The 27,627-nt window shown below is 33.2% G+C and overlaps 1 protein-coding gene across 11 annotated transcripts in view; it reads left to right on the forward strand.

The window, feature by feature from the left end:
* LOC126965935 (dual 3',5'-cyclic-AMP and -GMP phosphodiesterase 11-like) overlaps positions 1-27,627 on the forward strand; it is a 282,867-nt gene that overhangs the window by 185,327 nt on the left and 69,913 nt on the right. For all 11 annotated transcript variants that reach the window (XM_050809740.1, XM_050809742.1, XM_050809741.1 and 8 more), the window contains 2 exons: positions 6,321-6,466; positions 21,532-21,682. In XM_050809740.1, the coding sequence (XP_050665697.1) occupies positions 6,321-6,466; positions 21,532-21,682 (297 nt within the window). The remainder of the gene's footprint in view (positions 1-6,320; positions 6,467-21,531; positions 21,683-27,627) is intronic.

Below are 27,627 nucleotides of genomic sequence, written 5' to 3' on the forward strand. Positions count from 1 at the left end.
TAAAAACAATCGAACACACTTAGTTAAAGTATTATTTTATTTTTATGAAAATAAGGGACGAGACGAGCAGGACGTTCAACTGATGGTAATTGATACGACCTGCCCATTACAATGCTCAGGATTCTTGAAAAATCCAAAAATTCTGAGCGGCACTACAATTGCGCTCGTCATCTAGAGACATAAGATGTTAAGTCTCATTTGCCCAGCAATTTCACTAGCTACGGCGCCCTTCAGACCGAAACACAATTATGTTTACACATTACTGCTTCACGGCACAAATAGGCGCCGTTGTGGTACCCATAATCTAGCATCCTGTGCAAAGGAGCCTCCCACTGGTAAAAATTAATTATTATTTATTTTATTACTAATATTTCCAATAGAATTTAGAGAATCTAAGAAAGAAAATAACTATAAAAATGGTGAATGTTTTCTCCGAATGGAAACCCTGTTACTGGAAAACGTAAAGTTCTCTACCACAAGTTCGTTTTGCAGTCTATTTCCGTACTAATTTCCGCTGGAACATGATTATAGTATTCCTTGGCAAGTCAAGTAAAACTGTCTATATATTTGAGCAAATATTGTCGAACTACGATGTGATCGATATGTAATTATTACATTAGCAAGTAAGTGAAAATAGCTTGAATTGTGACGCGTAACGAATTGGAATACAAAACATAGTGAATATTCATATGATATTTTTAAGTTTCTTAATAATATCACATGGTTTATTGATTTTGTATACCATTTGTAATAACACTAACGGACTATAACTGCCAGTAAGTAATAGACATAATCAATGAAAGTTTGTTTAAACGTAACTAATATTAAAGGATATTTAATCTTATATATAAAATTCTCATGTCGAAACGGCTAAACCAATTTGTTTGAAAATTTGTGTGTAGATCGGGTATTTTTCATACCCCTAAATGATAAGGGTCATCCACACTTAAGTATTTTTTTTTTTCTATTTTTTTTGACAATTTTTAAAAGCTTTATATTAGCTTCACCTGTATGTTTGGATGTTTGTAACCGACTACTTTGGGCGCGATTTTGACCCACTTTAAACAGCTAGATTACGTTCAAACTTTGTAGATTTATCGAGGACCGATGACATTACACTAATTTGATAAAATTATTCAAAATATGATTTTTGTTAATTTATATAATTTTCATCTATAGTCGATAAAGCAGGAATTGATGTTAAAGTACTTAATAGTTTTAAAAATACGCTTTTATAGAAAATTTAACTAAAAAATGAAAAATAAATAATAGTTAAAAAAAACTAAAAAGCACGCTTTATATAAAATTCAACTAAAAATAGTTTTTTTTTTTTCAATGTATTATTTATTTTATTGTTATTTTATTTCTTATTTATTCAGCATTAAAAAATTACACACAACTTCAAATTTTCGCCCATCTGCGATCGACACCTACTTTGGTATCGCGATTTTAATATTATTCTATTCCATCAACAGATAAGCAATAGAGTTGCAAGATGACAATCGAATATAATAACTGTTGTAGTACGATAAATTTTATGTACGATATATTTGGAAGGTCTGAGAATCGGTCGTCATCTTGTTTTTATGCCACAAAAATTTTAACATATAAATGAAAAGTAGTTTTCTTTGAAGCCATACTCTACTAATTGTGAGAGACAGTTTCTCCTGTAAATAAATAAATAAATACATGAAAAGCAGCTCAATCCTTCCAATTTTAATGTTGTGTTTCTATATAAATAACGCTATCTGTAATTCAAGTTTGGTTTGAAATGTTTTTGTGTTTGTGCTAAAATTAAAAGGGCTGCTGGTTATATCACTAGTCTTCACTAGAAGAAGCCCTTCAGCCAGCATAATTATTGTTGTCTGATTAAGAAGAATTGATACAGATAATTGCCGTTGTTAGGTTTATGCAAAATAAAGATTTTTATCTTATAAAAAACGGTTATTTGAAAAACTAAAAGACCCAACTGCGTTTCTGTGAAATTTGGAAATAAGAAACCCTAAAACAAGAAAGTCGACACCTCTAAAGCTTAAATACATCGAGCCGTTCAGGCTGCACAGAGCATGCCAAAAATTTGAATTTGGCGCTCAAATTTAGATTTTTTTTATTTTGTTATACCCAGTGTAGCTTTCATAGTAAATACGAATCTAGCAACTTAGCTAAAATCCATAGAGCCGTTCAGAACTATACACATACATACTCTCAAAACCTATAACCCTATTTCTTGAGCAGTCGGGTCATATAAAAGCATTTTTTTTAGTCGTGTTTTTCAAATATATAAATAAAAGTTAAATATTATATACAAAAAAGATGTTTCTTCAAAATAACATCAGAGAATGATATCTAAATGTTTTGATTTTGGATTTCTTAATAAGTTATGTTGAAAGCTAAGTTGCTAAGTTAAGCTCAGTTGTGCAACACACAGCAAGCTGTTGTTATTATTTCATATCTCGCTGGTGCATAATGTAGTTTGCAGTGTTTACGTAAACAACGCATAATAAATGTATTTTCAATAGCTTCACTAGTGTTTGCATGAGCAGCTGTGTAATTATATGCTGAGGCTCCATCACCATCAACGCATTTTGGAATCTTTGCCTTTCACCAGAGCCGCTGCAGATAATCAGAATCACCTGCAAATATTTAACTATTGAGTGTGGGTTAAATAGTTATTTATGCAACTGTTGTGTAATAAGGGGTATTAAAACACGAATGTGGGTTTATCGATAAAGCGCTATTAGTGTGGAACGCGCGTAAACGAAAATGTTCTTTTTTTTTTAATTCATACAGATACCAGGCATCGAGCAAGTAGAATGTGGCTGTCTTTTGAAACTCTTTGCGCATGAAAGGATAAAAAAAAAACATAAGAGTGTTTTTATGAAATTCAGTACAACATTACAACACTCTTTTGGATGATGTAATTTTTATTAGAACATTGGGTGTTTTAATGTTAGCAATAAGCTAACTGTTTCAGAATCTTTAATAGAGGATTTAAAGGGTGTTGATAAAATTATTTACATCCTAGACCATCATAGTGCATTAATATAATGAAACAAGCACAGGTGGGTAATGTTGGCTAAACTATTTTCCGCGAGGAAATTCCTGTACGTGGATTTTATATTTAGTCTTTTGTTGGAGCTGCTTATAAAGGAATACGAAAGCTTTTCTATGGCGTCTTTGTTATGGCGAAATCTATTTATAAATTCTGTTTCACTTATGTCCATACGATTTATTTTCTTTCTAAGTTAGCTCTACACGTGATTTCCTTACAATATTATTATAATATAATATGAAAACTTATTTACCATCGTTGTGATTTTAAAGTCGGTGAAACGAAAAAGCGACAGTAAAAAGAGACACATAATTTCAAAGATGGGAGAAAATGAGATGAGAAGCATTATACAGTGTTTTGGTACCAGGCGATCATAGTTGAAGAAGATATTGTCTTATGTATGACGCGAGTATACCGTAATACATATATTCCGACGTCATTCGCACGGCGTATTACTACATAGACACCAGGAGAACATAAATATGGTAGCGGTGATGGTAATGTCTTTCACAGCGGTTGAAATCATTTGTCATTCTAGCAACATGTACCAGGACTTCATATGCAGTTAAGAGGTTTATGCACAATGCAGGTTTCACTCCTGACATGTATACTTTGTACGCACGCTTTTTTTACATTTTTATTATTATTACATTATATTTGTAACATTTCTTTGATATAAACTAGTTTACAAGACCTTTATATTAATATCATTTTAAGCGAGACTGATATTAAAACTTGATCTTATTAAAACTTAATATTAATGCTCGTTAGTTTACGGTCAGGGTGAAAGGCACCGAATTCAAACCACTGACAAAATACAAAGGCGTTCTCATATTTCAAGATCGTGAAAGACGTTTGCGAGCATTTGTTTAATCTGCCATCGCAATTTATCCTCCCGTCCTGATAGATGTACGAAATGATTAATATTTGATGGAAAACTGGGTCATCCGTGACCGAGATAATATGACGAGGGAAGTACCTATTATTAATAGAATTTTGGGAACATACAACATTTCTTTAAATACACTAACTTTCTGATGTGTTACAGACAATTGGTCCCCAAAGAGGATGTAAATACTACATAATAAGAGACGGGACTGCCTAATTAAAATTGAAATTTAGTTTAGAATGAAACGTGCAGTTATTACAGTATTGCGATTGCTCCGAAGTATAATCCGGCTAAGTTTGAAAGCGAACAGTTGCTTAAAACGTAGTGGATTTCGACTATCTCCATTTTTTACAAGATTATAGTCGTCATTGTCAATCTATCAATGACTGCACGTTTCATACAATCGTGTCAAGAGTTTCGCTAGGCTGTTAGTCCCTACGGTCTGGACTAGTTCTATATTAGACAAGATTTGACATTTTATTACAAGTATAAATAGTAGCCATGTCGTGCGCTCGAAGTATTCGATACAAGTAATTAACATGTATTTATATATCTCATTTATATCAAATATAGTCAATCAATATCACAACCGATGATATAAATTCATAGATTAATTACTTTTGTTTTATTTTTTCAAAATCGAATAGGTAATATCAATGAGGAAAGAGATTTTTAAAAATAAAATAACATTCATTACCTACGCGCAAGATAATCGCCAGCAGTTGTAAAAGTCATTTTAAATATTTATTTTAACCATATTAATCATTTATTTTTAATTTCTGCCCAAGCCTTAATATCACTTAAGGTAAATACCATACAGTCTTATATAAGCTTTTCCTTCTAAAACATTGACAAGAAATACATTCCACTGCTTTTTGGGGTAGATTGAAAAATTGATCTCTTTTTATATATTATATTATAAAGAGGAAATATTTATTTCTATCTATATATGAATTTTGGTTTGTATTGTATAAACTCAAAAACGACTCGAATGATTTCAATTCACCATCGACTATATAATCGCGTAACACAGCTCTTGGGCCTTACGTAATTGAAATAATGTGAAAAAGGTAAACATTGAAGCAATCGCTGGTTTTTAACACTGCTGTTATTTTTACTTACTTATACTTTTTAGCATATAACTATTCTTTAATGCGTTTCTTTGCGTCTCCCGGCGCGAGAATGAGTCCACCCAGCGCCTTTCAAGTGGGCACCAGAAGGCGAGGAAGGAAGGATGCCCACATGCCGATCAAATTAAGTCTGCTGTGGGCGGTCCATTGAACGAGAGTGCCAGGCTGTCAGCTAGTAGGGAAAAGTGGCGAATCAAATCTGTCCCAAAAGATGTCACTTCGTGATGACCACTACCACTCTGCCAAGCGTGTCACGAAGAAGAGCCTCAACCTACTGACATTCACCTTGAGTATATCCCGGGTGGATCCCGAAAGTTCCATTCCAATTGGTTCGTTATTTTTTGAATACGGATGCATTTTTTCGATGATTACTTAATGCAATAAGCTTCAAATAATCCAAAAAAATGTAGATTACAATTATACTGGCACCAGTCCACCAAACTGAAGCTGAAGAGTGAAGACTGGTGCCGACTTTCATTTTATTAATTTGCTCGCAGAAACAAATATAGATATTTACAATTATCATACTAAAGCTTAGCAATATCTATTGTAATATATGGGTCTTCTCCGTCTTCATGTGACTCTTCACTAGGAACTGGAGGTTCACCGTCAGCCCAGTGAACTATGCCACATCTTGTGTCATGCGAAGCAGGTTTTCCTACACTATCGATATTTAGCCACGGTCCAATAGAAAAAGAAGTAGAAATATGTTAATTTGCCATAGGGAGAGACAATAACATTAAATATGTTATTGTTATATTATATACAAATTAGACTTAACATCTTATATCTCAAGGTGACAAGCGCAATTGGAGTGCCACTGATGAATCCTGAGAGGCACTGCATTGTAATGGGCAGGGCATATCAATTACCATCAGCTGAACCTGCTGCTCGTCTCGTCCCTTATTTGCAACAACACTTGTTCAGCGTCAATGTCTTTAAACGTCATGAAACTATACGTTCGTAAAGGGGTTATGACATGGGTAGAAGAACTGAAAAGAAACTCCCAGCCCATCTTTTAATTCATATAACAACTTAGTCTATTTAATATAATATTATACAATTTCAGGTGGCCAGAACCAGAGAGGACCCCATACATCATTATCCTCTATACATAATCTAGTATACTATAGTAAGCCTTCTTTGTCAAAGAAGCTTTAATATATTTCTTGAATTTGTGCTCAGTGAGTCATTGTATATACTTAAATGGGTAGCTACAGTTTAACACAATACATATATTTTGTTTCAGGTGAAAGACATCTGCAATGAGCTGGAAGTGAGGGTACTCTGCCACAAAATTCTCCAGAACGTCTCCATCTTGTTGGATGCAGATAGAGGCTCATTGTTCCTCGTTCAAGGAGAGAAGGCGTCCTCACCTAAGCCACAGAATGGCAGGTAACTTTCCTTGTATAATAATATGATTTATGTCGGTAGATCTTAAGAGTTAAAAAAGATCACATTCATTAGATAATCCTATTGAACGCTATTAAGGCTGGTCACGCTCATGAAATCGGTGATCACTTATTACCAACGACGACCCGTATAGCCGAATGGTTAGTGACCCTGACTACTAAGCTAGAGGGCCCGGGTTCGAATCCCGGTAGGTGCAATTATTTATATAATAATAATATTCATCATATTGATGTTTGTTTCCGAGTCATGGATGTTTATATATATTTATGTATGTTTAAGTAAGTATATTGTATTAAATATATCATTGTCTTGTACCCATAATACAGGCCATGCCTAGTCCGGGCAAGATAATTTGTGTAAAAAATCATTTTTTACTTTTTTTATTTTTTTTATTTTTTTAAATATTTACACAATAAATAAAAATAAAAAATAATGATTTTTTTTGATCAACTAATAATCTGTAGATCATAATATATGCTTGAAGTAAATTGAATTTAAATTAAGTTGAATTTTTTTAACTAAAAATTACTGACCAAATGATTTGAGTTTTCTTTAGTTTTAATTCCGCCAATATTTGTCTTCAAAAAATTCGACACGTGTTTCGCCTCTACACGAGGCATCCCCAGAACGTGTTGACTCGCCAAAATCTGGCGCGAGACTAAGTCTCGTCAGTCTCGAACATTAAAGAAAACTCAAATCATTTGGATAATTATGGATTTCCGCAAAGTAACGCCAATAAATTTTCTATTATTCAATTATTGGGCTATTGATATTTAACTTGAACTAAACTAGCGCAATTGCAGTGCCGATTTTCAAAAAGTTTTACAAGAATCCTGAGCGGCACTGCATTGTAATGGGTAGGACGTATCACTGCCATCAGGTTAAGGTCTTGCTCGTCACGACACTATTTCTCATTAAAAAAAGATGATATCATACTTGAAAAAGAAACTTTGATAGAAAGATGGTGGAAAATAAGTTTATTATAAAGAAAATATGTTCATAATTAATTTTAGTGTCTAAAAAATTTCACGTCTAAAACAGAATGATATTCTCCAATATGTTATATCGAAAATAGACCAATGTATGCGACAAACCATCCTATATTATATGAGCAGGTCTCATAACCATACCACGGTATTATATTTCATACAATGAATAACATGTCTCTCAAAGCTCTTCTTATATCGGATTCAATATCTTACACGTACAAAATAGGAATTATGTAATACTAGCTTTTACCCGCGACTTTGTCTGCGTGCAATAGTTTCTTGCATGTTTTAATATACTTACTTTGCAAAGAATACACATAAAACTGCTGTGGTTTATACATTTTTATAAGCTACAAACTATAGAACTTTTATCCCTATTATATTGAGGTTACTTTAACATAAATGACTTTCTTAATAATACCACTGATTGGGAATTGAGTGACAGCCCACAGGCTATTAAATAATAAATTTTGTTGTACGCTTTTATATTGTAACCATTTTTTTATATGAAAAAAAAAAGCCCTCTGAGATTGTTACGCCCGTTCTTCTCAGGTCTGAGCCATACCTGCTGGAATGGGTGGTAGTTTTTGACTTTCAATAAGTGATTTTATATCCTATTATGAATAAAAATATTTGAGTTTATCTTTATAGATTATGCCTCACATGTATTGCGACAAATACTACGAATCATTTCTCGTAATAGTCTTGTCTGAGTTCATAATAATAGCTGTGATAATAGGGAAAACACCGAGAACACAATATGTAAGGATGGGAAATTAAATGTCGTTCGCAAAACCGACTGTTTGTGATTAATTAAATATTGTAACGCGTGAGTCCTTCCTCACACGTGGGATCGTTGTACAATCAAACGATATAATTCTTCTATTAAGTACTTTATTATTTTATTCTTTTTTATATTACTTTATTCTTACTTAACATTATTTTAGGCCGAAGGCCGACCGTTCTAATCTCACTTCATGATCTATTCTCTCCCAGGCTAGCTTAAATCTCTAAGAATAAGCGATTCAGTCGATGTATGAAACGTGCAGTCAATGACAGATTGACAGATGACGGCTATAATCTTGTAAAAAATATTTTAACAAAAAAACAACCGACTTCAAAAACACTATTTCAAAACAATAGATATAATATGTACTAAAAAGTATAAAAATAATTGCGTATTTTTATACAATCTAATTAATAATAGATTTATTAGTATAGTAGTTACGATTATTGTTATTTTTGGAATCGGTGTCCTTCCGCCGCGACCCGCTCTCGCCTCCTCACAACACAAGCACATCTCACCTATAACTATGTATGTAGTTACAAGCCTATCTTGGATGACACTTAATTTTTGAAGTCGGTTAAAAGAAGGAAATAGCCGAAATCGTTACGTTACAACCAACTGTTCGCTTTCTAACTTAGCTGGATTATACTATCGCCAATCGTCATACTGTAATTACTACTATTTTAAACATATGTTAAATCACTGCACGTTTCATAGTAAACTAAATTTCAATTTTTACTTAGGCAGTCCCGCCTCTTATTACATAGTATTTACACCCTCTTTGTTCTCTCCTGTCTATTGGATTGTTTTATTGTTAAGGATAAGATTTCCTTATTACACTATATTACGTATGTTTTATTACTTCTATTTTGAGTGCAAACACTCAATATGAGAATTGAGAGTTTTTTTTTTATAAATTTAAAAATTATTAATTTAATTCAATATTGGATTATACAATGACTTGTAAAAATCTTTAGAAATAGAAATGTGTCGACATTACTTTTTCCTGGGCCTGAGAAGAACAGATCCAAAAATAATACATTGATCAAAGAGATCTGGAATCCTAAGTCTATTCGACCTAATAAAATTAAGAAATACTTTTTTCTTAAAACATAACACATACTCATAACATACATAGAATATATAACAGTAACGATGACTTTAACAAAGACTGTGTTGTACCTTCAACTTGCGAAATATCAATTTAATATCAAATATTTATTTGAAACTTTTGTCAGGCCGCTATTTAACTTTAACAATAGCTAACCGACGAAGATTGGTGGGCTACGATTAACAGTTAAAAGTTATGACGTCATCTAAAGTTCATCAAATGGTGCAACGAATTTTTTGCTTAGCCGGTACTTTAACATGTTAGTTATTGCTATAGTTAGTTGGTGTAACTCAGCCCTACTTTTTATATGGTTCGGCGAGTCCTTACTCGTCTAATGGTCACATGAGAATTATTAATCCTAGAACTTAAGCCTTACTGTAAGTTTCTTGATTATCATTAAATAATACCACAAATTATGTGTATGGTATATTGTTTTCCAAAGTACGAGTATTATTTTTCCACAAACACGCCTTCGAATTCTTTGAATCCATTGTATAAATCAATTGCTCCAATTTAGCTTCCAATATGGACGCGTTCATTTTTTTCATTAGACCAGTTGAAAAGTACAAATGTACACCTTTATCATGTTCTATCCTAAATCAAGGTTATATAAACCACCCTAATATAAGTAACAAAAGAAGAAACACATTTTATGCGGGACATCTACAGGGTAAAAAGGAAATTTCGCTCGGCGAAGGACTCAGATATAAAACGATTTAGTGTCTCCAGACCTTCGTTATTAGACCGTGACAAAGGAAAAAAATCGGAAGTCCTACATTGAACACAAATGAAGTATGTCCGCCCTGTGACCACTCATTTTGTTGGCTTAATAATCCGCTCTCAGTCTTGATTGACGATTTTCACTTCTATTGTGGTTGTCTACTAAACAAGTATCCGGTTTATATATACATAATGTTCTATATATTTTTTTTGTATTCAAATTTAACTATATATGGTTATTGGATACGTTTAGAACAGTTGAATGTTATGTTGTTGTAATAATAAATACTTACCTATAATATTTATTATTTTGATATAAAATTTCTAATTCGGTCATCGAAGAATTATTTAACAACTTATTTTATAATCATCATATTTTGTACTTCTGGCTTAGATTTGAAATGAACTAATCTGGCATTAAATATTAACATGATAAACTTCTTATTTTTAAATGCGAAGTGGGATGTGTTTTTTATTTTAGAGACTTCGATCATATCTCCCCAATTGAGGTTACTGGTGCACCGTGGTCATCATAATCTGCGTCAGTCATGGTTTGGTGAAGGCTGTCTTATCAAGGGGTCACAAAGCTCTATTTTTGTTTAAAAAGAGCAAAGCTTCAGCGAAAGAGTATATCGAGAAAGTCTTAGATCGTGTTGTGAAACCTTTTAGCGATGCGCCATTAAAATGTACGTTGGACTTTCGAGCAAGATTTTGCACTTGGTCTCAAGGTACTAACTACCTAATCTTGGCTGGAAGGCAAAGCTCCGGACTTGATAAGAGCTGAGGACTGACTCACGCCTAGCACAGATCTGAACCCGTTGAACTAAAAATTATGGTCAGTTTTAGAAGACATGGCCTGCTCTAAACGACGCGCCGTCATCGAGTAAAAATCGAGTCAAATTTAAAGTCCCATTAGTGGCTATAACCAAAGTTAGACATTCAAATTTTAATTTTATTTATTACTGACACATTACTAAAGTAAATAAATACAAGTAAATTTTATTGAGACATTATGTCATAAGAAATTCATTTTTATCTGTATCAGAACTTATGGCCAGATTAGGTAGATGTTTCATTTTGTGATATTCTGTGATCGGAGTTTGTAAAGCGAGACAGTCCAAATCTGTTTGTTTATTTATTTTGTATAGATAAGATGGATTAGTTGGAACTTGGATATTAGATACAGATTTTGGCTTCAATAAGATATACAAGTGTGGAATACTTTGTAATCGATTATGTGCCTACTGTCGTTACCTTTAGTTTGATTGCTATTTGGCTGACATCCAAGCTATCATTCCCGTACTTTGGCTTCCTTTTAACACCATCTGCTAAATTATCATTTCATGGAAAAATTATTCTTACCAGCGTTGAATTTATCGTTCGTGTCGTCTTTACTAAGACTTCTATCTAGTAGTTCTATCTAGTATTAGAAAATTCTCAACATCGATTTAAATTCATTTAAAGTTATAATTGATATGAATGACGTTGTTAGGTGGAGTGCATCTTTTTCGTCGACGACATTTCTAGTAGCAGCCTTTATTCTCATACTCGCTTTAATGTTATTGCTTGTGGCAGTGTCGTGGGGTGGTTCGTTTCCTTTCCTTTAATGTGGTCGAGGGGAGCGGTGGCCTGTCATGCTCGTAAACTCATAATATATTTTGAAGTCCTCATGTTTATAAAATTTATATCCTTTACAGTGTGTTGATGCATCAACTGTTTTCAGAGGTACTTAATAATTCTTCAAGTGCTTTTTTTATAATAATTAACATTTTTATTCTTGAACTAACATAAATACTATTTCAGTACTTTATTTCATCATTTTGTAGTAGCATAGATTGTAAAATGTTGAAGCTGTGAATATTTATTTTAAAAAGAGTGGCAATGATCTATTCTATAAAATTAGAGGTCATTAATGCTGCATTTTTCTGAAGTGATGGCTTATGATAAAAAATTATATCAACTTTGAAATTCACAACTATCATTTATTGACCTACATGATTTTTTTTAATATTTTTGCACTCTAACCTAAACATCGACTACTACTAAGTCTTGTGCTACTATTGTTTGAAGATTTTATTATTAATCGTGTGTTTTTTTTATGTCTTTGTTGTCTATTGTTAATGCTCTAACGTATCTTCATCTATAATCACCTTCAATAACAAGTCAACATATAAATAATTCGCTCGCGTGTAACAACAAAAACATTATATTATGAAAAATTTTATTTGCGGCTCGAAGTAGTAGTAAAATATCTAGTTTACATATTTTAGCGATTGTCTGGAAAGTGTTCACAAATGGGGTGTGAAAGTGCTTCACAAGACTCGTAACATTTATAGGGACAGCCTTGTATTACCAGATGTTTGGCGTATTACATTAAGGGTCCGCTGTAATCGAGTCTACGCGGTTAATGAGCCGGGGTTCGTATAACTTGCTGAATTTTAATATGATACTTTACACGACAAGAATTCAGCTTTTTTTTTAAATCTTATTTTTACTGCAATATGTCATAATAACATTTCGCTGGACTATTAAGTATTTGTATTGGTGGCCGGGAGCAGAAGAAACCAGTAGGAGGCTCCTTTGCACAGGATGTCGGCTAGATGGGTGGGTGTGGTAACAGCCCCTATTACTGCCGTGAAGCAGTAATGTGTAAAAAATACTGTGTCTCGGTCTGAAGGGCGCCGTAGCAAGTGAAATTATATTATATTATGAGACTTAACATCTTATGTCTCAAGGTAACTAGCGCAGTTGTAGTGCCGCTCAGAATTCTTGTGTATTTCAAGAATCATGAGCGGCACTGTATTGTAATGTAATGTAATCAGCTGAACGTCCTGCTCGTCTCGTCCATTATTTTCATTAAAAAATCCACTGATTTGCTCAAAAATTATTAATTATTTTTCTGTTCACCTGTTTATAACTGAACTCACCCAAATGAAACAATTAAAAAAAAAAAATGTGTATGCCGTTAAAGAACCGTTGCAGTATTTTAATATTCGAGTTTGAGGCTGTGCCCCATAGTTGTATTCCGTATGTCCATGTCGGTTTAATTATGATTTGTATAGAACAAGCTTATTTCATAGTTTCCTTAAGGCCGTTCCCAATATTCTGTCTGTCTCTTACTTGAAATAAAAATCGTAACTATCGTTGACTTTTCTGTCTCAATAAACTTACCGACAGTAGCTCGCCTTATCCGTACACGCTGCCTGTCAATGGAAGACGTATAGCTTACCAGCGATAGAAGTTTGTATGGAAATAGCAATTCACGCGTCCCAATATAAGGCGATAAGAACGACTTTTCGGATATATTGGGACAGCTACAGATTATTGACAGCTAACTACTGACAGTAGCAGGTAGTAATTTATCTCTATATGTAGATAGTATATTGGAAACGGCTTTTAAACGACAAAACTTCAGCTTTTAAACTTACATAAAGGACAAAGGTGATAGATAATCTTATGTGATATTTTTTGAACAGACTTCAAAAACAGAAGGAGGTTTTCGTTTCGACTGTATTTTTTTTTAATGTTTGTTACCTCATATCATCTCTGTTTCTTGACCGATTTATAAAATTCATAGGCATACTATAGTGTTTTTTTTCAAAGGTAAAACAAGCATATTTATTATACATAAAGTAAATATACCTACAGAAAGCCGTTGTGGTACCCATACTCTAGCCGGCATCCTGTGCAAAGGAGCCCCCCACTGGTATATCCTCCTTTTCTATAAAAAAAAGCCTTAATATGTTGAAGTTGTAGTAATATGACCACATGTACATTAATAAAACACGACCTTATGTAATCTAATCGTCGTTTTTCTTGCTATTGGAATTCCCAATAAAATCGACATAAGGAAATTCTCGTACGCGTTAGGATTGGTTGGGTGTATTTTCATTTACTTTTCCTTATAAGGTTAAGGTCAGGGGGAGAGCGCCTCTCCAGTCGCCACCCTGTGCGAGGAAATCATGTGAACGTATGGGAGCTTGGGAGATGACACGAGTATGTGGCAGTATCGACAATGTGTTCATTTGAGATACAGTCTTAGAAGCCAAAAAAGTTAGTCTTAAAAAAACTACTCTGAAAAAAACCGACTTCAATAACTGAAAAGCATAAAATTACTAGAATTTTTTTTTCTCTAACTGAGATTACTTAAAAACTAGGGACATGTATGTGTCTCCCATTAAGCTTATCGCCTGTGTTTGGGAAGCACAAATAATATAAATTACGAATAAATTCGAAACAGCTAACCGCAAAATGTGATCGAGCCGTAATACGTAATTCAAATAATATGTAACCTGAAGCCATTTAATTAAAACAATTGCTAAGTAAGTTCCACGGGCAGTGTGACTACGTAGTTGCAAATGCCAGCAGGAAAATAGGTTCAAATTAGCTGTAGTTGAACTGTAAATTCAATTTTAGTCAGGTATGGGTATTCTCGGATACCAGATGCTGCGTAGGTATTTGTTTAAAATGACTGTTCAATAAGAGTGGGATTATATATGGCTGAACTACAAATATTGAGTTATTAGTTATTAGTCTTGCCACCGTTGCTCACGCTTCTATTTCGTTTCCATACTCATGGAAGTCAGGCATTATCCATCCAATTCCTTTTATACAGGCATGTTATATATACAGCGTGTTTTTTTAGGCCGGCAACGCTCCTGTGATTCCTCTGGTGTTGCAAGATAATGTGGGCGACGACTCTTGTACGCTCATTTGTCCTCGTTTTCCATTAAAAAAAAATCTATTTCAAATTCTTGTAAGTTTTAGTATGTAGGAAATGAAGCCGAGTGATTTAGTTAGCTGTTAATTTGTAAAGTGTAGAGCGAGTTTTCGATCTCAAAGTTAAGGTAGTTGGAGTTAGCAACTCGTGAACTACATAATTTGAACTAACAGCTCTCTGTACTTTGACTTAGTAAATCTACGCTCGAGGTAAGTAAGTGGCTCTGACAGCTGTATTTTCTTGTGCTGTTTGTGAGATTAAGGCAAGCTTTTCCACCGACTTCAGTTACTTTAAATGTAAGTTAGTTTATAGTTGAATTGTTATACACCAAATAATCGAATTTCATTGCATGTTCGTGAACGTATGTAGGTTTTCCGTTGTGACCGCTGCTGAAGTTGCATGCATTAATGTGGGTAGAGTATGAAGACAATTAATTAAATTATCATTACCTACGATTAATGACTGGCACGTTTTACTATTAATTTCTAAATTTGGTAGAATAACTCAATAATAGTTGTGTTAGGTAAAATATTATAGGCACGTGGCTGCCTATTAAATAACATGAATGTTAATTACATAAGTACCGACGGGGCACGGAACCGTTCGAAAATACAATGTTCGCAAGTACTTCGCCTTTCATTTGTGGATTCCAAGAAAAGAAAAAGTAAAACTCTATTAGCGTCGAGCTCGTTACTAATTAGTAATCACCTATGTAATAAACCAATTACTTATATAAAATACAAATTATTATTATTTTTATATTGTTAAAAACGTTTGTGTGGTAAAGGTTACTGTCTTTCTTAATTATACCACTGATTGTGAATAGAGCGACTTAAATGATAAATTTTATTCAAATAAAGCAAATCTAAAACTATATTTACAATGCTATTAAATTACTGCTACATTAAATTTAATTGTACGATTAAAATGTTTTTATACAAAAAAAAAGAAGTACGCAGAGTTTGTTGCGCTCGTTATTCTAAGGTCTCAGGCATACCTTTTGGAATGGGTGGTAGTTTTGGACTTTCAATAAGTGATTTTATGTCCTATTTTGAATAAAATTTTTTGAATTTGATATTATTTTTATGTTGGTATAATATTTGCTATTCATGACAACAGTAACATGGTCTTAAATGACACTTGACGATAGATGAGGTAAACAGAATCGGCGCATTCCGTCGTTGTCCATAATGGCCAACTCGGTCCTTGAGGGCGGCGGTCTATTGTACACTGAAATAAATTGATTAGTGTCATTATTCCGAGCATGTCTGGAGCTCTGCTGTGAATCGCCACAAATCTCGCTGTGAGCACCGTCATCATTCACAAGGCCCAAGCTATCGTTAAGCCGGCCTATATCTCAGGGCTACATCCCGCTTTGTGTCTCAGAGTTATGACAATAAATAAAAAGATCTCCGCACTGTGTTTGCTAAGGATTGCGTGCAGCGCGTAAGTGGTTCCATTTTTATATTTATTTTATGTAATGCGAACTTAATTTATCCGTAATATTTCCCTTGATTAACGCGAGTGTTACACATTTAAATAAAACACTGTAAAGGATTAAATCGATTAACTGTAACTGTATTCGAATCCCCCTGAAAATGAGACCTGGAAAGGTCATGTTAACTAACGTCGGGTTAGCTAAAATAATACTAAAAATGTAACTTTTACGCAAAATCTAATGTAAAAACACAGTTACAATTTTATCTACACCCATTGCCAAGATTAAAACACCCAATGTGCTAATAACCATAACCAACATCATCCAAACGAGTGTTGTAATAAAATTTTGTACAACATTATATCATCAGTTTTTATAAAAACACTCCTTTGGATGATATTTTGGTTACGAGGACTGGCTTTTTTAATGTTAGCAGTAAGCTAACTGTTTCAGAATCTTTTATAGAGGATTCATATTATGGGTGTAGATAAAGTCTTCTATGCAACTGTTGATAATTAGGTGTTAAAACACTCATGTTATACTATTATCACACCACATTCGTGTTTTAATACCCCTTATTACACAATAGTTTCATAAATAACTATTACATGCATTTTAATACGTTAAAAAGTGTTTTATTTTATTTATACGGTTCCGAACGCAATGGGTACCCAACGGGAACTCTATCCTTAATATGGCCATTGTCCAGTAAAATCAAATCAATTAAACTAGTTTGTAATATTGTATTATGACGAGCAGTTTGACAAAAGACGGCACGTTTATAAATCCTTTTTGTTAATAATCTTGTGATTTTGGACATATAGCTACTACTACGAGTATATTGTTTTCACGCAACGATGCGCAATAGATGTGGTTCCCTGGTGCGCAGAATGAGGGGCAGCACCAACGGTGTCCTGAAGATGATTGGTAGCAGGGTAGACTGCAAATATATGAGTCACTGTTGCTCTATCTCTAACGGTATGGAGAAATAGTGACTCAAATAATAGTAATAAGTAGTTAAGAGTATATTTTAGTTTTTAAGACTAACTGACATTATTTTGAGTCTGTAGTTACTTTGAAATAAAGTTTTATTATTATTATATAGGTACCTAAGTAGTATTAGCACTGTTCACTGTTTTTAGATCAAACCTTATAATTATTAAAGTTCGGATTTTAAAGATTATATTTAGCAACAAATTACTGTAATAATAGAATTAAAAACATTTTAATCGACCACCTCGTACCGGTGCTACAACTTGAATGCCTGTATTCGTGATCAACTGACAACGTCATATTGGTGTTGTCAGTTGACTGTCTCTATTTGACATTTTCATATATTATTACAATAAGATTGATTATTAAATAAATCTTGCAAATTAAATGAAATCAACCAAATATAGAATTTTAAATGAATTTTAATTATAAATATGCTGGTAACGCTAACAGCTAGCATTTTGTTTACCAATGTACTAGCTTACTTAATATTCTATTGACATAATAATTCTATAGCTGAGTATTGAATAGCTACGTGTCTGTTGTAGTATTAATATTTGGACTGAAATACATTGTATCTTGATTTATTGTTTCGGAAAATTAACCTGATACAATAGCTGAACTAAGATAAACAATTCAAATATTAATATAATTTATTACAAGACTTTTTAGACTTTTATAGCCAAAAGTTCTTGTTGAAATACATTCATCTTATAAAGGGTGCGCCATCTAGCGTTTTAAATTCAAAGTACCGATTACTTTGACTTTACAATGTAGAATGATATTCATTTTTTGGTTGTAAATTAATTTTTTGTTTGACATTCGCAAAAGAGGACACAATATGCTTGAATAAAATTGGGAAATATTAAAAACTTACTTTATTTTTTCGAATAGGTAGTTTCTGACTTCCAGTGATATTTTTATTTATGAAAATAAGGGATGAGACGAGCGGGACGTTCAGCTAATGATAATTACAATGCAGTACCGCTAAGGATTCTTGAAAAACCCCAAAAATTCTGTGCGGCACTACAACTGCGCTCGTTACCTTGAGACATAAGATGTTAAGTCTCGCTTGCCCAGTAATCTCACTAGCTACGGCGCCCTTCAGGCCGAAACTTAATGCTTACACATTACTGCTTCACGGCAAGTTTTGGCGCCCATAATTTAAATTGTGGTAAGTACCCATAATCGAGGCGCCATTCAGTGCAAACGAGCACTCGTAATAATTTTATATGCATTGTATTTAGATTAAATTAAATATTCCAAACCAGAGTATATTGTATTATAATGATCTATCTTTTAATATTATACGGAGTTACACCTTCACACGACACGCCAAGGGTTAGGATATCATCCCCACCATATGGATGTGTGGCGGTCCTCCACAGTGCGGGTTTCAAGGAGCTTTCTTCCACGTACTACAAAGCTGTGGAATGAGCTTCCTTGTGCGGAGTTTCCAGGACGATACGACATGGGTACCTTCAAAAAAGCGCGTACACCTTCCTTAAAGGCCGGCAACGCTCCTGTGATTCCTCTGATGTTGCAAGAGAATGGGCGGCGGTGATCACTTAACAACAGGTGACCCGTACGCTCGTTTGTCCTCCTATTCCATAAACAAAAAAGAGTAACATTTTCTAATAAATATATCAAATACAAGTTTTCTTATCGGTTGTGCACTCCAAATGTCATTCTATGTACAAAAGTATTAGTTGCAGATTATATACACGAAGCTTAACGTCTCCAAATAAATTAACAAGAATCTAGATAAGATAGCGAAATGCAAATTGAGTTTGCCAGGTGCAGGTAATACAAATGTTAAAGTAATATCTTATGTTAATGTTAACAATGAGTTGCATTTCGTGGATCATTTTTCATTTAAATAAAGAAACTTAGTAAAATGAATTTAAATTATTATATGTTTAGATACTCACTTTGTTTCAATGATTTTATTAAGGCGCGGTCATACCTGAATATCCATAAAACTTGGTTTCTTAGAGATTCGATTAAAATATAACACAATGAAAATATTCCAACGCAAAAATACAGTGCACAAAGAAGGGCTTCAAGAAAAACATAAACCGAATAGAATATTTATATATAATTTGATATATCCAATAAAAAATTTCTAGTCAAAAATCTCTGAATTTTTAACAACATTCGTTGTTTAAAGAATTTGATAGAATTAGTACTTCTCTAAAACTTAAACCGAAAATTATTCAATTTCATATGTAAATTTTGAATAATCAAAAAAAAAATGAGTAAAATTAATGCCCATTTGCAGCATAGCCACATGATCAACACAAATATTGGTTGTAGCGTTTACAATCCTAGTCAGTCCGCGCCTTAATGGAAGAGGGGGACAAATGAGCGTGCGACACCTTATGTAAAGTGATCACCGCCGCCCACAATCTCTTACAACATCAAAGAAAGTACAGAAATGAAACTCCTAAACTAATGAAGGCATTTTAATGGGGATTACTTCATAGAGTGCAGTTTAGTCCAACCTGAGAGAGGATAGTTTTTATTAATTCTAGTACGGACATATTTTGTATGACAGAATTTATTGACGCACAGTTTGACAGTTCTGCTGTGAAACAATTTCATTATAACATCATTTTACGAAATAATTATTGATGCTCTGAAATATTATCAAAATATACATAAAAAATAGTATTTTATTTATTATGTGCAGAATGTCTGTCCAGTCAGCTAGTCAGTATATACTTATATGCTATATAAAGTAATAAAAAAATTTCAATAATAAAATTTATTGGGGTATACTACCGTGCCCTCATAACTAGTTTTTCTTAACGTTAATCATTGGTGTTTACAAACTTAAGAAATTAATTTGCTCCCGATGTTTAAAAAGGAATAAAAGGCATTTTATTTTCTCAAAATGATTCCTTTAAAATACTTTGTGGTGTCATTTCTAACACCACCACCGCTTGGGAAACAATGCCGCTCTGAGAGAGAGAAGAAGCTTATTTTATATTAATTGTTATTGCAATTTTCAAAGAACACCATAATCGGAATGAAAACCACCGATCGATTCACTGAGATTTATTTTATTGTTGTAATAAGTGAATTACTTAAAATTGACGATAGAAAAACTTCGTTTCTAAGTATTTATAAAGGGGCTGAAGACTATAATAGAATTCCAGACGAGCCAATAAAAGTGCACATTGATAAATAGCTGGAATACTTTACGTAGAATGTTTGGCCATAACCTAACGGTATGAAACTGTAATTTTCTTATAATCAATATTGACTTATTTAGGCGTTTTAAATGCGTTTTAATGTTAACCAGCATCTATGTATGTCATACGAAATAGGTTATGAAGACTGTCAAAAAATACTGAAATCAATTTGATGACCATTCTTTTTAGTTCAAAACCGAGAAACGCTGTAAATTTTGTTATACTAGCTAAACCAAAATTCATTTATATGCAGATTTTTGGGCCAGGAATCACTCCAAAGTTTCGTTACAGTCCGTTCAATGGTTTCGGAACGCATTCGGATTAAATATACAAACATTGATTTTTATTTATATAGATAAATAGTAGTTCTGTACTTTTATTAGTGATTTTGTACTTTTTTTTATTGGTGAATTTGTACTTTAATTGGAACAAACAAACTGTTCCGTTACTTTCATTCTTGTCCTGTCATATTTGAGGGCCTAATGCTCTGCAATGCGTTAGCTGGGAGATTTAAAAAAATATATATTCGGGACTGATCGAACCTTAAAAAATTTTGTAAAACGTGAACTACCATGTAATAAAAATTATTGAAATGAAGCTGTCTTCAACTTTAGATGTGCTACAAGTAGCACATCTAAAGTTTCTAAAGCAAGCTTCTAAACTACTGGTGATATATTTTTCGCTCTAGAACGAGAAAATAACTATTTTATATTATGAAAGTTAAACTATATAACTTTGACATACGGACGGTCCGTGTGCGAGCGACGGGAGCCTGACTTTCACACGAAATATATTTGTTTGGAGTTCGAGCGTGAATCGAGATAGCTAAATCCGCCCAAACGCTCAAGAACGTTGGCGTGATCCTAAGCCTTAACCTCCGCTATGCTCACACGTCCCGCGCGCCCGCAGGCTCCACCTGCTCAGCTGTTTTGGCGCCAAACCCGGCGCGGCCACTTGTGACGCGGCCATTATGCGGTTTATGTTATAATCAGTCCCCACAAATTGAAATACCCAGCGTGCCTATAGAAGTTTCCACTTAAAAATATTTAGGATTTAATTTTTTTTTTCACTAAAAATCATTATATTCACCAGGTGTTTGGTGTCGAAGCTTTTCGACGTGTGCTCGAAATCAACGCCAGAGCAGATGGAGCAACTTGAGGAGATCAGGATACCTTGGGGAAGCGGTATCGTGGGCTACGTGGCTGAGAGTGGTGAACCTGTTAACATACCTGACGCCTACAAGGTTGGTTTATCTTAAAATACCACTACTATTACTATATGTATTTTTTTTACTTTTATCTACACCCATGCTTTAAATCCTCTATTAAAGATTCTGAAACAGTTAGCTTATTGCCAACATTAAAACACCCAATGTTCTAATAACCATTATATCATCCAAAAGAGTGTTGTAATGTACTGAATTTCATAACAACACTCTTATGTTTTTTTTTATCCCTTCATGCGCAAAAAGTTTCAACAGACAGCCACATTCTTATTGCTCGATGCGTGGTATTTGTATGAATTTCAAAAAAAGAACATTTTCGTTTACGCGCGCTCCACACTACCAGAACTTCGCGCGCCGTAAAAAAAGTAGATTATTCGAATGCCCGCTGCAAAAGAACATTTTATTCGAGTGAATTTCAATTATTGCACTATATAATAATAATAAAGCCCTTTATTCAGACCAACTTAATATCTATTTACAAAGTATTATCATGTTAAATCTATGAATATAACAAATTTATTTTTATTTGCTAAAATAATCGTAATATATCCTATTCTAATACTTAACTTTTTATTTTTTACTTAACGATCATTTGTTGTATGTATTCCGGTGTTTCAGCAAATAACACTATATCGCCTGCGAACCTCAAGTGTGTTGGGAGGCTCCGTCGACATTGATTCCGAGGTTTTCCCAGTTAAGGCCCCTAAAGATTGTTTCGAGAACCGCTGAGAATTGCTTTGGAGATAGAGGGTCTCCTTGTCTGACTCCCTTTTGTACTCTGAATGGTTCACCTTTCTTTTCTAGCTGGATTCTTGCGGTACTATGACTATATACATTTTTTATTAGACTGATATATTTTTGTTCGATTCCTTGTTCCTTAAGGGACTTCCATATCTTTTCGTGATGCAAGGAGTCGCGCTGATAGGCTTTATACTTGTCTAAGATCTGGCGGACAACATGAATGTGATCGACTACTGAGTAGCCTTTCCGAAAGCCCGCCTGTTCGATGGGTTGATGCTCATCTAGTGTTCCTTCTATCCGTTTTAAAATTATCTTGGCAAATATCTTGGCTTATATATATTAGACATGAGACTGATTGGGCGGTAGTTTCCGATGTCGTGTTTATCTCCTTTTTTATATAGAAGGATAATGTTTGATTCTGTCCATTGTTGTGGGATTCTTTCTGTGTCTATTATATCATTAAACATTTCCGTGAGGATCGGAGTGATTACCTGCTTATTTTGCATTATGATCTCGTTATTTATACCATCTGGTCCTGGTACTTTCTCTGTTTCTACGTGAAGAATTTCGAGAATATCTGAGGTCTCGGCCAAATTCATTTCTTCTGGCGAAGTGTTTTTGTATGCATATAGATCTTTGTAATAGGATGTTGCAATTTCCAATATGTCATTTCTCTCGTAGTTCCATTTTCCTCTATTGCTTTTCATTTTTACTACCCTGCAGTCTACCCTAGTCTACAGATTTAGTTAGTTCCTTTTGTGCTTTTTTTATATCACCCGGTTTTATTATATCTTTTTCAATAGTATCCATTCTATTTCTGTTCCTATCTATTCTTATGTTTTTATTTATTTCTTTGTTAATTTCTGTCAGATTTTTTCTTCTGTCCTTTGCATCTCTTGTGTTGATTAAGTGGCTCCTTTTTTCTAGCAATTTAATAGTGGTAGTTGTTAGCCATTGCTTGTGTTCCCTACTGGAATTTGCAGCGTTTTTTGTTTCAGTTATAATAATATTCTCTATCCAGTTGTATTTTTCCTGTCTGTTTAGGTTCTTTGTATTTTCTTTAAAGTTTGTGAATTTCTCTCTCAGGCTGGCTGATAAATGTTCCATTTTATATTATTGCACTATACAAAATGAAAATTACTACTAAAATAAATAATTGTTTCATTAATACTTACTTTATTTTTATATTTGCAGTAATGAATGATATTAGGTTACTACTAGGACTGGTGTTTTAATGTTAGAAGTAAGCTAACTGTTCCAGAATCTTTTAGAGGATTCATATTCTGGGTGTAGATAAAGTCTTGTATGAAACTGTTGATAATTAGGTATTAAAACACTTATGTGATACTATTATCACAATCTAAAAAACTACTAAATACTAATAGAAATAAACTACTAAAATCCACATTCATGTTTTATTACACAACAGTTGCATAAATAACTATTATCTGTTATATTTTATATAGCTTCGATCAGTAATATAAGTATATACTTCATTGAGTCTTTTGGTGCCACTAACAATTAAATCTAGGTTAGGTATGGTAGTTTCATATAAATATTAGGTGATACATACTATATGACATACATAATATTTTCATGTTTAAATCATTAGACTAAAAATTTTAATGTCATCTTATGTAAAAAGCCTGTTAATTTAATTTGCTTTGATGCCGCTACGTATATTTTGTAATTTTAAATTTTCCCGCGTTGGCTGTATGGATACCTGTGCCATTCCTTGGAGGAAAAAAGAAACCACTCACCAGTTATAAGTACTTATACAATACATTTCCCGCCCGTTTAAGCGGCAACTCGAAAACTAGTGGTATTTCTTTGTTTATTTATAAATTAAATTACCAAGTCGTAGAAAAAATATTTTTTGTTGTATCACTAGGTCGAAAAACGCTCGTGGCGTTCATTGCGCAACCCGCGCCACTCGCGTTTTTTGACCCTTTTTATGCAACTGTTGCATAAAATACTATTATTCTTTTAAACGTGAGTTGTGCTATATGAAAGGCAATTCACCGTTGCTTCTCACCACATAGCTCCAAGTTATGATTTCTCTGGTGTTAGAAGAGAATCTCAGGTGATCCCTATGTATACTCATTTGTCACCTTCCATAAAAGACATAGGATATAAATACCCTTTTAGCTCATTATCAGCTTAAGCTCGTTTGAAATAGGAATTTTAAAAATGGATACCTCTAGTTCGATATGGCAATTATGATCAGGTCCGCCTAGCTGCTTGCGTAGCGCATTATGATCCCGATTTTTTTCCATTTATACCGCTCAATGTACATCGCACAAAGGCATACAATTGGTGTCAATGCAGCATCTTTCATCCTTAAATGGATGTATATAGCAAATTATTATTAATTATTCAATAAGGATAAAAAACATGTAGGAATAAGTATAGGTATTTAGTTATGGATCCTTTGATGCGCTAAATTCTTTCGGTCTTTATTTCAATAAAATTTCATTTTATTTTGCAATAATGGTATGTTTTTAATCTAAAACGTTAGGATAAATTAAATGAACATTAATAACGTAACAGTTGTTCTTTATTTCTCGTAACAAGTATCCTATATCAAGTTTCCCTTCATTTTCATAACGTTTTCCTATTACGTTGTGCTTATATCGCGAAAGATCATAAATTGTAATGCGAGCATAAGTCAAGAAAGACGAATAGCTTCAACGATAAATTTAATACGCTAAACTTGTGTGAGATAAATTGTCTTTCACAGTTCGATAGGTATTCTATAAGTGAAAATGATAGACGCACCTCACGGTTCAACCGATAACAATTTTGGGTGATATTTGCAGCGTTATAGAGCTCTGTTGGGTAATAAGTTATTCTATTGAAAGTAATTCTTCAAGAGTGAGCATTTCTTTCGTCTGATGTTTATCGATATATAAGTTGGCACAGCTTTTGATGAATGTGTCTGGCATGTTGAGTAGTACAAAAATATTATGTAACATTAATTGTTTACCCGCAACTACGCTATGTTTGCATTTATAAATATTGTAATCAGAAATGTTCAGTTATGCAATAGTTATAAAAATTAGACACTCAATAATACACTCCGTGAGTGCCAGTAGTGGGAGGCTCCGTTGCACAGGATGCCGGCCAGATTATCGGTACCACAACGGCGCCCATTTCTGTCGTGAAGCAGTAATGTGTAAGCATTATTGTGTTTCGGTCATAAGGACGCCGTAGCTAGTGAAATTACTGGGCAATCGAAACTTAAAATCTTATCTCTCAAGGAGAACGTCCTGGTCCTCTCATCCCTTATTGTCATAAAAAAATCTTGAACATTAACGTTGTGTATTTTTTAATATTTTGGAATGGTTAGGGAATAATTTCGCACGGATTGCTGTATTTATCACTATAAAAGTACTAGTATTTGTGTGGTTAATAACAATATTAATTTATTGTGCTATCGTACACAAAAAATTAAATCTAATATTATATAAAAAAAATTAACACTTCAGAACTATTACAATTATTTTAGATTAAAAAGCTTATCTCTCAGAAATATCAACTTTCATTCATAATTTCAACGGCTGTATTACGAAATCTCGGAAAAGGAAAGGAGGGAGGTCACGTGTCCCGATGCGAGTTTAACATTTTATACCCATCCGAAGAAAAGTGCTCAACGCCGCTAAAGAAATTTTCACTTAAAAAATTGCACTGATTGATAACTATTACAAACAATTTTAATTTCGCGTTTTCTTATGTTTCAATGTGCTAGGATTACTTAAATACATAACAACGAAAACGACAGATAAATTTAAAATAATATATATAAAACTCACCTTTCAATGCAAAATAATCGCTGCTCAGTCCGATTCAATTTATTTGGAACTACTGAAACGAACGTAAAGTAATTAATTCGGAAAATATCAATTACCTATAGAATAATATCCAATTTGTGTCGAATTGAAATTACAATTACGTTTGAAAAATATTTTGCACAAATATATTTTATTTAAAAGAATTGCAAGAGTTTTGGGGCAGTGCTATTCGTATTAAAATTAAAAGTAATTTTAATTGTAGTAAAGTTGTTTGTTTTCATATTATATTCTAACATGATCTGAGTTGTTGTCATTTACTTAGAAACTAGCTTAATGATGTTAAAATATTAGTGTAGGTACTCATATAATACCAAATTTATATGATAACTAGCTAACTCTAGTAGTAGTAGATAAAAAAAAAACTTTTTCATAGAATTTTGCCAATAATATTTCAAAACATCAAGAATTATTTCGTAAAAAATGCTTCCTGTTGTTATAATGAAATCGTTTCACAGCAGAACTGTCAAACCATGCGTCAGTAAATTCTCTCACAGAAAATTAAAATCGTTTACACCGATCAAATGACACACTCTAAGCTTGTTGGTCTACTGAAACGTGACATTGGCGAGTTGTGGTGCCCCTTCCACAGAAGCCACTAGAAAGAATACAATAGAATAGAATGTCCATACAAAACAAATATTGGAAATAATTATGGGTATAAAATAACGAAATAAAAAGTATCCTATCTCTCAAGTTGGACCTAACAGCACTCCATGACGTAATCCCAATTTAAATCCGTTCATTAGTTTAGGAGTCCATCGCGGACAAACAACGTGTGATGTAATTTATATAATATATTAAGATAATAAATACTTTATTTTAAATACTCAATGGTACATACAATACAATGTGAGTTTCACTCTTATGAAATGCACAGGTAATAGCTATAGACTGAGGCTGAGATCTATAGACTGTACTAAGATTTGTTCAGACTTAGCTGAGTGTGATAATGCATATAGAATGCGAACTTGACTTTTTAGCATTGGGTCCTCTTACCTAACAGTCAGCTTAATTTCATCTGTCAAATGACTATAACAACGAAATTAAAGATTATGCTAAGCCCACTCAGCTAAGTATTACATACGTAAAGTCTGAGCAAACTCTAAGTACGCTCTATCGATGTTCGCTTGAGAGCCTAAAAGGTTTTTTTTATTTACAAATAATACGCAATTAATTATACCAAGTTGTATTTCATATTAATTAAAAATTATTTTGATATTAATTAATTATCTTACATAAAGAAATCAAAGATGATGAAAGATGACTGTTTATGTGGAATTTACTTTATATCAGATCTGTTCTATAATTATCGAGGTCCCTGAGGAAATTCTGATATTATTGCACTAGGTATATTAATAAAACCTGACCGTT

Source organism: Leptidea sinapis, chromosome 9, assembly GCF_905404315.1.
Source record: "Leptidea sinapis chromosome 9, ilLepSina1.1, whole genome shotgun sequence".
NCBI lineage: Eukaryota > Metazoa > Arthropoda > Insecta > Lepidoptera > Pieridae > Leptidea > Leptidea sinapis.